The sequence below is a fragment of the Lissotriton vulgaris genome, chromosome 1_2 (assembly GCF_964263255.1).
Source record: "Lissotriton vulgaris chromosome 1_2, aLisVul1.2, whole genome shotgun sequence".
Lineage (NCBI taxonomy): Eukaryota > Metazoa > Chordata > Amphibia > Caudata > Salamandridae > Lissotriton > Lissotriton vulgaris.
In genome coordinates this window covers 283,550,249-283,564,382 of record NC_141686.1, presented here as the reverse complement: position 1 = coordinate 283,564,382, position 14,134 = coordinate 283,550,249, and the positions used below count along the sequence as shown (strand labels likewise).

Genomic DNA, 14,134 nt, shown 5'->3' with positions numbered 1-14,134 from the left:
AGGTACTTACTTCCTGTTAGAGTTGTTCTCTATGACACTGAGAGGATTTTCGCATTGGGCGTTTGGACCACGTGACTTTAATCGCCATTTGCACAACATGCAATTATCTACATTCTTAAAGTTGGTTTGTGACGATCTCCCTCCACTGGAACGACTAAGTGAAAGAGAAAGTGAAGAGTAGCAGCTTAGCTGGTGAATTTTCCCTGCGCCGGCCATTGTAGCTGGATACCTGTCCATTTAGATGAGTTATGCTGATGTAGGGCTGCCTTTGATTGTGTTAATTCTGCTTCTGGGGACACTAGGGGTCATAAGACATAAGCCCATCTACACCAGGAGACTTATCCTCCTCATGCAACTTCTGCGAACACCATGGCAGATGAGCGCCTTCAGTTATCATTGCTGTGTGCCTTGATTTGATTAATTTCTAAACCCCTGGCTCTGCGCATCCTTTCCAGAGCCAGCCTGCATCTTCGTGACTCGATTCACTCCTCTCTGTTGGACTCTTCACTACCACCCCAGCACTCACCTTATTTACGTAACTCGGTCCTGATGATGACCTGAAATTGTACAGGTCGAAACGCTGTCGACCCTTGAGCACAATTGTAGGCGTTACTGTGGCCTCCTTTAAACAGTTGAATCCTGCTCTGTAAAATTAACTGCTTTTTTGTGACCTTCAATTCAATTGTATTTTTTGAATTGTATTGTTTTCTCACTTTGCCTTGTGTCACTGCGCTGTTCACCTTCACGAGCACGAATGTTCACACCTACTATTGGGTTACCTATGTATATACTGTAATGTAGTGCTGATATAACTACTTGCATCCCGAAATAAGATTTACCTCTTGTTTACATTTCTCTTGTGGTCTGCCTTTTTATAGTCGACCTCATATTGATTTATTTCTCTTTATAAGCATTTGTCTTCTAAATGATTACCGGTTGAGACATTATTTATTGTTTACACACTATTACCAGATTTCGGCTGGGTTAAGGGGCCTTCTCCTGTTTTTGCTTCCAGCTGAAGATAGGTAGACACTACAATCTCCCAAATAGGCAACATGTCATAGTGGGACAGACAGAAGTAGGTATGTGGTACTGTTCTAACACCACCTCACGAGAGACAGGAGGGGGTCTTCTCCTCCTAAAGGCAGCAATGGCTGGCAGTATGGTTTAGATGATTGTGTTCAGACTGTGGGCACACAGGGCAGATCTAATAACATGCCTCCCATAAAGGAAACTGTAGAGTCACATAGGGAAAATCACTTACCTGCAAGGAAGTGGAGCACCCCTGTGCCAATGGTGGGATAGAGATTACGGCAAGCACATGCACACAGTCCGATGAGGGCTCCAAAACACATCAAGCCCAGGCTGACGAAGGGCAAGAGACACTGACACCGCCAGAGATCTAGGGACATGCAAGAGAAACACAGAGAGGAACTGCACTTAATATTGTAGTCTGCTATCAACCACTTAATTCCCAGTCATAATCTACAGCTCAAGTAGATCAAATCCAACACTACCCAACCTAAAACAAACTAACAACTCCCGATAGTGCTCTCTCGCCCTTTCATTCGCTCACCAATCTCAACTCAGCCTGATTCCCCCAGCCCCTTCCACAGCCTCCCCATTCATGCCTTTCTACTGCTAGACCCCTAAAGTGTAAAACCCTGTCCACAGGCCTGAGAACAACAACCATCAGACCGATATAACAGCATCAGCTGGACTGGGAGCGCCAGCGGACTGCAAAGTATAGAATGCATATCATGCATACTCGGCTCTCCCTTTTCTGAATCCACACACTCAGACATTACCACCACCATATGTAAAGTCATGTATGTGCCTTTCTTGTATGATCTGCACAGGCGTATGGATCAGCATATCGGCCTAATAAAATGATTGCACAAGACCCTCAATTTCTGGATGAGCAGTTACTTCAATTCCACCTCGCCGCCACTCGTCATTTCACCAATGAGTGATACGTACAAATGTGACGGTCCTTCCTCCTCTGTGCATTCCTTGGTAATTCAGACTAACTAAATTGCAGTACACATCCCTAGCTGATACAGTGACTTGTCTACCTGAAACAGCCCTTGCCGCCCACACCCATCAGCCCTTCACTGTCCCCTAATGAAACCAGTGTTCATGCATGTACCCAGTCCACTGCTACTAGCCTTAAAAATGCCCTACATATATTTCAATCTGCCAACCTACTCCCTGTTTTCAAGAAGAGCCCTGGAAACACAACTAACTGAAACAGAGTCAAAGAAAACTCTTTAGCAATGTTTGTCCCACCTTAAGTGGCAGATTGACCCATCCCATGGCTTATATGCCCTGGACAATCGATTGTGGCAGATGGGGGGGGGGGGGGGGGGGGGGGGGAGGGGAGGGTCTCAAGATGAGAGGCATACCAGTGTATAGTTTAGCATTCACGCTATAGATTACAGCACACACTCAAAGCCCCCCTTGTTTCATTGCCCTCAGTCATTTCTTACAGGTGCGCACAAGATCCGGGCCGCTGTTATGGTTTCCTGGTTCCAGGTATTTCTCCAGGAACTGGTCAGAAAGGGAGAAACTTATGCACTCCGTGGTGTAATCTGCTTCTGCAACGAAGAACAAGTAATGCTCATGGTATCTTTCATCTCAATTCCATTTTGTGCTGTACAATTTTAGATGGTTTGCACACTATTCTGGGTCTTGACATGTATGACTGAAGGGCTCGGAAAAACAATTCATTAAAGAATAAATTCAATCTATGCAGCAAGTTAAAATAAAAGAGAAACAGGACAGTGTAAACTGACCTGATAAAAAAAGGAAGTGGCACAGAGATTTGAAACTTGACAGTGGAAGAAGAGACATAGATAAAAAACGAAGATCGTAAGAAATATGTAAAAACACATTTATACATAAGAATCATAGGGAGACAGAAAATGTTTAACTAGTGAAAGGAAAACAGAAAGAAAGGGATAATACGCTGTAGGGGATGGAAAAGGGGTAATAGGAAAAAAGGGAAGAAAAAAAGGAATAGCAAAGGGTCTCTGGAAGTGACAAGGTGGAATAGACTAGAGGAAGCAAAAAAACTAAAGACAGATAGCATTTCAGAAAAATGGGACCAGAAGACTAGGCAAAAGCTACCGACCAATCTGAGGAGAATAAATAAGAGATAGATAGCAAATAAAAAAGAACAAAGAGAAATAAGTAACCAAATGGGAAAGAGAAGATGAGAATGGAAAAACAAATTAACACAATGTAGGTGTAAGCTGTGTATCAAATAAATATAGAGCCTACGGGGTATGGTAAGTCTTGGGTGTACAATTTGGGCATCATTCTGAGTTTTGGACCATAGAATAGTGGGCAATGCACAAAATATGCATGTTTTCTCCCAGGCCAAGGCGGGTAAAATGAAAATGTGCGCTATTTTTCCACTCAATTTGTAGAAGGTTTGATTTAGTGAAACTCGTGCTGGGAAAAATGTGCCTGACTTGGAACAGCGAATCAAGGATAGTGCCAGAGTTGCAATGAAGGCCAACGGAAAGATACCACAGGGCAAGATTTCAATGGAGGAAGAAAAGGAGGCGAATAGGATAGAACAAATAGGGGCGAATAATTCAAGTGGGTTAGCACAAAATATGAAAATATTGTATTGACAGGCCGCGTATGTGAAACTGCATAACAGAGCAGAAGGAAGAGAAGAGGCAATGAAAGATAAAAAAAAGCATATGATGACACAGTAAAGTGAGAGGAAGAAACCAAAGAAACACAATTTAAATGAAAATACTATGCAAACAAGCAACATAAAAGCAGGTTTCAATGGAAAACCAAATAGAAAAAAATGGAGATTACAGAAATAGAATCAAACAATAGTGGAAACAACGAATGGAGTCAACAACAATTAGGGAAAGGTTGGAACATGATTGACTTCAAAATGTAAGTGAAAGTGAGGTAACATTGTAGAGTATTAGGATGAGATGGTTGAAAATAGAAATGAGTCTGGCATGAGATGTAGAAGAGACACAGATAAAGCAGAAAAGAGAGGCACACAAAAAGATGAAGCAAAGTTAGTGATGGAAGAACCTACAGAGCGTTGCAAGTACAATTCATAGGAATGGATACAAAAAAGAGCCAAAGGATTTAAGCAATGAGGAGGAAGAGGATAAAAACAAAGTGGAATAATGGAGAAAACAGAAGCAAATGGGAAACATGAAAGAGACACACGAATAAGAGCGAATACTAGGAGGAAGCAGACACTCTGGAAATATAGGAGCAGACAAAGGATGCAGTGAGGCGCAAGAAACAGAAAACATAATGAGAGGATTAGGAAGGGGACAATGTGAAACAATACCAGGAGTCAAGGCGGGTCTTGGGGTACAAGAGCTGGGATGAAGAAAAGTCGAAACCATGGAATTATAAGAGACAATAGAGGAATACAACAACATAAAAAACAAGAAAAACTGTGAAGATGAAAAGAAGGAGATTATGTGGAAGGACAGAGGAGACGAATAAGGCTGTAGGACTCTACAAAGAGACGAGGAACAAGAGTGAGGATGAGACAGGTGCATAGCAAAGAAATGAGCCAAGAGGCACAAGAAAAAGTCCAGCCAACAACAGACGGGCAATATAAAGGAACTAGAAAGGACAAAAAAACGGAGGACAAAAGGATGCAATAACATACAGGAGGATATAAAGGATACTGAGGCAGAAGAGAAAAAGAACATTATGGAATAAATGGGAAGGACAGAAAAAGAAAAAGAAAACGAGTCACCACCAGAAAAAGAAAGGACATGGGGGAGATGATTAAATTGGTTAGCAGGAGAGACAGCAGAGAAAAATCTAGGTATGACAGGACTTCCAAATCGTACCCGGCTGTCGGAACCAGTGTGCTTGACTCGAGACGGTGATGCAGCGCCGCCACAGCCCCATGGTCCCGTTGCAGTGGAACAGCGCATCACTGTACGTTTTCTCATCCGCTTCCTCACTTAGGAACTCATCCTTGAAATTACGCCCCAGCGTCTCGCTCCCGTTGTCCAGAGGTGAGGGGCTGTGGTACTCATACCAGAAGTCAGTGCCCACTGACGCAGACATGTAGATGGTGGCAATAATGCTAAGCACGCAGGCAATGACCAGCGCTGTGGCAAAGCGGTTGTCCATCATGGTGGGTGCCGTTCAGGCCCTGTGGGATCAGGAGAACAAAATCACAATTATGATTTATGATCAAGTGCTGCAAAGCAAACTATTCAATACATCTTTCTGATGGAAAATGAACACCTTGTGGAATTTTCCACTCAGCTCTATGTAGTCAGGACATCATGTTTTCAGTCCTGTGCTCTTATTTGAAAAGCTGTGCTCTAGGGGCTGTAATCACTTGAGCTTCCATTGAACTAATATAACCGACACCCCTGACAACAATGATTTGCTACAGAAAAGAGTAGAACTAGAACATCACTGCCTTGGTGGCAGGTGGTGATAATATCAATATGGCCCTGCCTTCTCTGAAGAGGTAGTGCTCTTGAACCTGGGCGATTAGTTTAAAACTTGGTGATATTTAGTTTAGAATTGTTCACACGCTGCAAATATCGCAATTACTTTAAAAGCATATAGTTTGCAAAACTATGAAAAATAAAGTTCTAAAGTAAAGAGTTTAAACATTTCGAACCTCTACCTGGGACAATACCTTGTCTTGTCATCACTTAAAGAGGCAAGAGTCCTATGCTAACTCGAGTTCTAGCCACTGTTGGCGCTACAGCCAGGTTGTTGTAATGAGAACATAAGGTTCAGGACAAAGTTCAAATTTCAAGCTTCATTTCTAACTCAAATATTTTCAAACTAAACGTTAAGGTTTCACATAGAATGCTTTTCAAATTGCACATTAACTGTTTCAGAGTATTTGCCCAGTGCAGGTACTTTGTGCCCATTTCTTGTTAGGATATTGTCTTTCTATTTTCTCTTCAGTTATGACATCATATACACACACGACGATTTGCACATCCTTCTTGTGCTCACTTTGTCCTGCTCACACCATTCTCATAGGCCCACTTGCTCCTAGAAGCCATCCCAGAGGCCATACACATTCCGCCAAGGTATTACCAGAGAGACAAAAGCCAAAAATGTTGCCCACAGGAGCAAAAATTCCCTCTATTGAGAAAGCATGTTACATGATGAATATTGCAAGAAAATGGCCAATAAAGTGTGCATTCTCTGAGGTTGAGAAAACATGAACGCTTCTTGTAAACACCAAGGCACACATCCTATTTAACATTCGAGTTTACCCATAAATCCTGGATGCTTCCTCATCTCACCCTTTGCATTTCACAGTTTCCTCTCAGTTCACAACGGGAGCCTGTCCCTCAAACCCTCGCGAACCTTCCCCTGCGTCGATTCCTGCACCTCACCCTACGATGCCCTGGACACAGACCTTAGGATACCTTGTTTCTGTACAGCATACACCTCCCTATGCTATGACCTGCTCGTACTGCCATTGAGTAAAGGGTGTGCCTTCTAACAGTACTGGCAATGCTCCAAGCCAGCGCCTGTTCATGTGTGACACATAATGTGCTCACCGTTGAGGCTGCTGGAGGTGGTGTTCGCCTTATAAACGAGAGTGTGGTGGCTGCGAAAGTTTCTATTGTCTTAATGTGAGTGTAAGAGTTTCCTCGACGGACTGATGGTATTTCCGTGTCCCGAGGTGGCTGCCAGCGCTTCCAAGTCTTAGTGTATTTGTGTCGTTGCCTTCTTATCTCAGTTAGTGTTTATGTATTTCTCTGTGCTGTCTTCACTGTCCCACTGAGCACGACTGCATGTGTGTGGTATGTGTATGAGTGTGTGGTGTGTGTGTGAGTGTGTGGTGTGTGCGGTGGTGTGTGTGTATGTGTGTTCAAAAGGGGAAGAAGTGTTCAAATGGCCCTCCATCAGAATCTTGTCAGAGATCACCTTCCGCTCCCATGGCGACACTGTGGGGTTTTCCACGAGTTGTGTGGAGCACGAAGGACGGTGGTGGAAGTTTAGATTTCAGCGCCGCACACAGGATGTCAACCATGGGCGTCTGCTTCATAGTTCAATAAACACCATGAGCTTCTGGAAAAGGCAGAAACAAAACCTATAAATAGCCCTGTCCAAGATGATGATGGTCTTCCTACTGGAGGATGTCAGAGGTTCCCATAATATAGAAACATTTTTTCATGACTATATAATGGAAGCTTTACAAGACAAAGACGCATTGCAATGCATTTTATTCCTTGATTTTTTGTTGCAATCTTTGCTCTTTCCGGTACGTTTTTGTCTGTTGGTTTTTTCTTCAGTAGGTTTGGTTACTTTTCTTCTGGGATTGGCTTTTCATAGCCTGGCTTTTTTCTGCTTCCTGCTGTTAGGAGTTTGGTGTCTTGCTGATCTATCCAGTACCAACTTCATCTTCAATAAAGAATTATAATAACTGTTCCTCTTTGTGATTTTTTCGTCCAGGTTGTGACCCTCTTCTGTTCTGTGCAGGTTGACATCAGGCCTACTGGGAGGAGTCAGCCTTTCCTAAAGCTCCCATAAGTAGACTCCAACAGACCTCCTCAGCATCCAGTCCTTGAAAGTGTCTGATGAACTGCATTATATGTTTACCTCCTCTGCTGTGAGCGCCTGGTGTTCCACGCCTGCATGCATGTGTGCATTTCCTTCTCTATCTGCAGGTCAATCTTCCCCAGACCAATTATTCGTGTTTATGTATCAGAGACACACTGTGTGTTAGTCTCTCCCTTCATTGGGGGTGGGAGTGTCATTATTATATGGCCCCTGGTACCAGTGTCTTTTTCTGTTTCTGTTTAATGGACCCTGTCTGTGCTTCCTAATGGTTGTCTCTGTTTCTCTTGGTCCGGCGTTGCATGCTCCTGGGGTCAAGTCCAACTTTCCCTCAGATCTTTGCAGACTCCCTCCTCTCTATATCAAAGGCGATTCAGCAAGTCCTGGAGCCAGATGAAGGCCTTTCTTCTTCTTGGTCGGCTGGGCTGGTGCAGCGACGAAGCTCACGGGGCGGCTCAGCTCCTCTAGCTGTCCTTACAACGGTCAGTCAAGTCAGCTGGGCCTTCTGCTATCTTCCTGGGTATTGGACCAACCGGATGGCCAGCAACTTTCAACATTTTCAAGGTTCTCTTAACCACAGAGGAACATTTCCATGCAGCTGTTGGACATATTTTTGGCTTCTTGCCTAGTGTTTACACAGAGTGCATTTTGGGATGGGTCACGTGTGATGTGTATGTACCTCCATGAGGAGGTTTCAATGTCTGGGGATGTGAACATAACAGGAAATAACACTTTCCTCATGCAGGACAAACCTATACTTAGAACAGCAAATGGTTTAGGTACAGCCCCACCCAGTAGGTGCGAGGTTTCAGGGAGGGAACACCGGAAGTGTGCACATGAAGGCAGTGATGTCTGAGATGGACATCATCAGCCCAACAAAAAGCAGACCACCACCGTGTGCGGATCCATGGACCATAGAACTCACTGGTCCATCCATAAAGAGTAAGCATAAGGATATAAAGCATCCACAAACATTCCTAGCATGTGCTCCGGAAGGTTATCTGCAAATCATCATATAACACGTGTACTATACCTTTCTATGGGTATCTTCCTCATGTATGCCGGATGAATCGCAGGATGTATTCCTGAGCATTCCCTTCAAAGTATCCCACACCAGTCTCAGAACAGATCTTTTGTTGTAATGAATAAAGTATCCACAGCGGCTCCGAGTGTCTTTTCCTGAGGGTTCTCTTCTAATTATTGAACATGATTTTCAGTATGCCATCCTGGATGCAATTCCCTAACATTTCCCAGATGATATTTGGGGTGTATTCCTGAGGGTTTCCTAAAATACGCTCAGTATTGATTCCAGAGGGCCAATTCCAAGCAGTTCTAGACAATTTGGCTACCTCTCCAATGATTCTCTCTATGGTATTGTTCATCCCCGAGTGGAAGACATTAAGGATACTTGTATATTTTCAGTACATAACCGTGAGAGTTACCCCTTTGGTGTTTAAGACCGTGTTTAGGTATTACTGATGTTTACCCACTTCTGACTTTTTATGGAAATAGTTATTAAGGTGCCTAAGACCATTGTTAATTTTTGTAAAGGCTTAACCTTTGCTGTCCCAGACCATTCCAATTTACTTATTTCTGGTAATCTAATGTTTCCCAAATTGTTTGTGCAATTTTTTGTTTGGGATTTAACTTTAATGTGCCCCGGACAGATAACAGTATTTGAGGTTTACCCTGGTTGCACCTCAAGCCTTTTCTGCCTCCTTTTTCTGAGGCTTGGGCCTCAGCTGCTACAGACCATCCTTCGTCATTCACTTCTGATACTTACCGTCTTGCCCATCACCCACTGCATTTTCATTATTTATTTCTTAAGATAACACTTAAGGCGCCCCTGTGCTATGTGGTTTTCATTTCTGGGTTGCATGCAGAATGTCCTAGTCTTTTCTTCCTAAACATTATAAGGCTCATCTGTAACATACAGAAAATGTTACTTACTTGTAACCATGTATTTGCTGCTTGCCCCGCTGTAGAGCAATGCGCGCTGTTCCCATGTAGTGTTGGGTCTGGAATACTGCAAACAATTTCTGTCTTTGCTGCTCAGACTTACTCCTACGGTATCCCAAAAACTGTCAAGAAGGATTTCCCAGTGTTACTTGTTGTCTCAGTCTATACACAGCTCCTGCACCTCCAGCTTCCTTCCTAATGTCAAATAGGCTGCAAACAGATAGATGAACGTTAGATCTGAAAAGGTGGCAGGATCCATCCAAGCTTTAGTCTCACAATACCGTCCGCAAGTCCTCACATCTGAAGAGCATTCATGAACGGTCTGCTTAGCAGCATAGGATGATAGGCGTGAGGCTGTACCAGCGCAGGGCTGAGCCTCTCCCCCTAGATCGGATAGGCGTGAGCCTGTGCCAGGGTAGGGCTGGGCCTCTACCCTTAGATTGCGCGACCACACCTAAGCGTCCTTGGCAGAGCTCCCTCTTGGGATGTTGGAACAGGCATTGCCAGAGGCAGAGCTACAATGTGCCCAGACAGGAAGAAATGAAAACTGCAGCAAAAACAGTTATGGAGGAAATTAATAGGATCCTAAATTATTCCACTCAGTAAAACTTGCAAAGAATTTTGCTCACGGTTTGCAGGGTTTGAAGCACAATCTAGACGTGGAGAGTTGAAAGGCATATGTGACAAAACAAACAAGCTTTGTTATCCACCATGTCGCTGGGGAATTTAAAAGTATAAAAGGTACAGAGCTAAAAGCTGCAAACAGAAAAGCTTCATATTATGGCTGTGCATTGGTGGCATAACATGACAACTGGACCTGGGAGAGTTATCAGGGGACAATCAAGAGTCACAGACGGGCGGTGGGTTTGCAGTGCAATTGCCAGTACAATGCAGGTCAACACGAATATCCCTCAAACTGAAAATAATATTCCACTTATAAGAAATATAAACCTTTAGAACATTTAGAATAAAAACACATAAACCGAACTTCCTTGTTAGATGATACTGAACTCTGCCTTCATTAAACAGTATAGCTACTTGTGACACGTACACTAGGCTCCCTTCGTCCCAGTTGCTCTTGAACCTCTGCAGGGCATGAGAGGCAGGAGAGAGACAATCACAAGGTTTACAGCAGATAGATCTATCCTAGCATGTGGTCTTAGAGCTGGTCCACAACATTGACACTCAAAGCTTGAGGGGGGAACCTCAGCATTTAACACAAGTACCTAAACTAAAAAAAAAACTCAGATTATCTTAAAGTAGAACCATAAACGTTGTGTGGTTTATTTTTAGTGATTAATTTATCACACATACACTACTTTGATGGGAGCAAGTCATGGTAATAACAAATTGGATTTATTATTGCCCAATGTCAGGAAAATTATAACAGCAGATCCCTGTTTAACAGGAAATCCTGAATAAATATGTCCTACTGTATTCACATGTATTGAGCAAGCGAGTACAGCACACAATAGCCCGTAAGACACATCTCGAGGCAATGAATGCCAACAGACAACCAGACAGAGTCCCAATCTGGCAGGCGAAGTAGGTTACAATGCGAACAGACGGGAATTCAATGTCCTGAAGACATGATCTTCAGGGTATATGGAAAGCTGTTTCACTGCACAGGTGTCTATATATTGAAACAACCTTGACTTAAATATGTTTGCGAAATATTTTGGAGAGATGTACAGTCCAGTAAACAATATGATGGAAATTAATGGAAACACGCTATTATCCACCTTTTACTTAAAAAACCCACTTTGGATACTGTTACTCCCTAGAATCAGTAAAATCTTTAAAAAACTATAAACAAACACATAGCAAAATATTTGGAAGCCAACAACATCCTTCATCCCACTCAAACAGGCTTCCATGCAGGCTGTAGCACAGAAACAGTGTTTTTAAGGGCCAAGGAAGACCTCAAAATGGTCTTGGGTCAGTATGGTTCAGCCACACTCATCCTCCTTGACCTAAATGCGGCTTTTGATACGATATTGTATCCCATCCTAGTCCCTCGGCTGGAAGAAATTGGCATTATTATTATTATTATTGAGTGTTTTTATAGCGCATGGCTACCAAACAGGGTTTCCCAGTGCTTCGTGTACGGGTAGGCCAGTCTGAAGGGCTAAAAAAGCAGGTTCTTTAACGCTTTGCGAAAGTTGATAAGGAAGATGCAACATCTCAGGGATTCAGGAAAAGAGTTCCATAGTTTAGAACCAAGGAAGGAGAAGGATCGCCTACCCATTTGGGTTATTTCAACTCTTCAAACTACAAAAAGAGACCAATTGCCAGAGCGCAAAGTGCAAGCAGGATGGTATGGAGACAACAGATTTTGCAAATATCGCAGTCCTAAACAGGCACGGATTGTGTACATCTCGCAGAGAGTTTTAAATTGTATTCCCCTTTCCACTGGAAACCAGTGTAGTTGGCAAAGGAGCTCAGAGTGTTTAGGGAGGTGAAACAGGAGGCTTGCGGTGGAATTTTGTCCCATCTGTAGGCGTCTTAGTATTGCCGTATCAGCCCCTATGTATAAGATGGTGCCATAATCGAGTCCGGATAAGATCATGGCACGGATGACCGCTCTCTGGGCGGAAAAGGGAAGTATCCACAAAATATTCTTAAGCCATTCCATAAGCAAAGCAAGTGGAGGCTACATAGACAGGGTGGAGTCGAGCCAGAAGCCACGTTTTTTCACTTTCTCAGTCAGGATAGGCGGCGTTCCCAGCATGGCAGGACAATGCTCAGGTCCCAATAGCTGAGGATTCCTCCCTAACACCATCACCTCTGTCTTGACACCATTCAATTTCAGGGAGTTGGTATTCATCCAAGTGGAGACAAGGCTGAGGCAGAAATTGAGGTCCTCTGAGTTAACTTCCCACCTGGACACAGTGTGGAAATCCGCATTGAGATCCAGTAGGAACAGCGCCGAAGTGCCGCCCAAGTCTAGGAGTCGCTTTAAGTGCTCTGTGACTCGTAGCAGGTCAGTTTCTGTGCTGTGCCCAGCTCTGAAGCCTGACTGGGAGGGGTCAAGGGCACATTGTGTTTCCGCCAATTAGGTAAGTTGTATATCTATATGTTTTTCCAATATCTTGGAAAAAATGGGCAGTAAACAGATACGTCTAAAATTGGACCAATTACCCTGGTCCAGGTGTTTGTTTTTTTAACAAGTGAAGGTCCATTGCATGTTTCCAGGCTTTAAGAAGATGCCCCTCCTGTAGGGAGGAGTTCAAAAGATCTAGCACCAGCTGCATAAGCTGTGGGCTCAAAGGTGCTCAGTTTGACAGGAGGAAGAGGGTTGCGAGGGGATCCTGCCTTGACTACAATAAGTCCATCAGTTGAGAATGGTCCAGCGGGAGTAGACACTGTTGTACGGCAGGCGCCTTACATTTCACAATAGGGTTTTTGCTCCTTATTGGGGGTATGGTCAAGGAAAAACTGTAATTCCTTGCTGTGGCCAGGGTGGACCTGATATCTGTTACCTTGTTAAGGAAGAAGTCAGCGAGCTCCTGACATTACGCCTGTGACAGTGAGGGAGAGGAGAGATGGTGGTTGGATCTGATAGATCTTTAACCACTTTAAAAAGTGTTTTGGGACAGTTTTGTGCTTGAGCAGTTTTTTTCTGAATAAAATGCCACCCTGCAGTGCGAATGGTACTGGTTTAGTGGGAATGTATATTTACGCTTTGAGTCAGTATCATATATTTTCCTCCATGCCCTTTTAAGGCGCTTGCACAAATTCTTTTCTGCCTGTAGTTGCTCAATGAACCAATGGAAGGGAGGATATTGCCTAAGCAACGGAAAGGTCTTAAAATTGCAAGCCTCATTTCTGGAGAAGTGCAGCTTTCAAGTTAGTGAGGGGCCTTTTCTTTCAGAAAGCCATCAGCTGAAGTGTGGGGTGCCTCAGGGTTTTCCCACTCTTTTTAACGTATATGTCCGCCCTTTATCTGATATCTTATTCTCTTTTGGCTTTACAATGATATCTTATGCAGACGATACCCAGCTAATTGTCTCCCTATCGTCAGATACAGGCTCCATCTCTAGGAGTCTTAACAGCTGGTTAGAGAAGGGTTCCTATTAGATGGCAGCCAGTTTAAAACTAAACAGGGAGAAAACTTAGGTTATGGTGGTCAGCAACAACCTCATACTCTGGGAACAGATTAGCTGGACCCTCTTAAGGAGAACGTCCATCCCTCAAGCTGGAAGTCAAGAACCTAGGGATCACTTTAGACAAGCAGCTTTCCATGGTATCCCAGGTAAAAAAGGTGGCGGGCATCTGCTTCGGCCTCCTGAGAGCCATGAGGAAGACGCTGATATGGCTGCCGATGGACTCAAGAAGAACGGTGATCCAAGGACTAATCCTTTCCCACCTCGACTAGGGCAACTCACTGCATCTGGACAATCCTCTGTCGCTCATAAAATAACTCCAAATCATCCAGAGTGCCGCTGCTCAAATACTGCTAGGCATTCCGAAAATGCATTCAGCGCGAGAAGCACTAAAACCTTCACTGGCTGCCCATGGGTTGCAGAGTACAATCACCCACAGGCCTAAACACAAAGCTGGCCCACATGTTCTGCATTAGCTGATCACCCCATACCACTCCAACAGGGCCCTTAGGTCC

General features: G+C 43.8%; 1 protein-coding gene across 3 annotated transcripts in view; it reads right to left on the bottom strand.

Moving 5' to 3' along the window:
• Positions 1-14,134, bottom strand: part of CLDND1 (claudin domain containing 1) — a 69,137-nt gene that overhangs the window by 10,175 nt on the left and 44,828 nt on the right. For 2 of the 3 annotated variants that reach the window (XR_015307561.1, XM_086953235.1), the window contains exons 3-5: positions 4,854-5,164; positions 2,490-2,591; positions 1,265-1,402 (exon numbers count right to left, since the gene is read on the bottom strand). Coding sequence is in view for 2 of the 3 variants with exons in the window: in XM_086953235.1 (XP_086809361.1) it covers positions 1,265-1,402; positions 2,490-2,591; positions 4,854-5,145 (532 nt within the window). In the remaining variant the exon portion in view is untranslated. Of the gene's footprint in view, positions 1-1,264; positions 1,403-2,489; positions 2,598-4,853; positions 5,165-14,134 lie in introns of all 3 variants that reach the window. The other variant, XM_086953234.1, reaches the window with a different exon arrangement.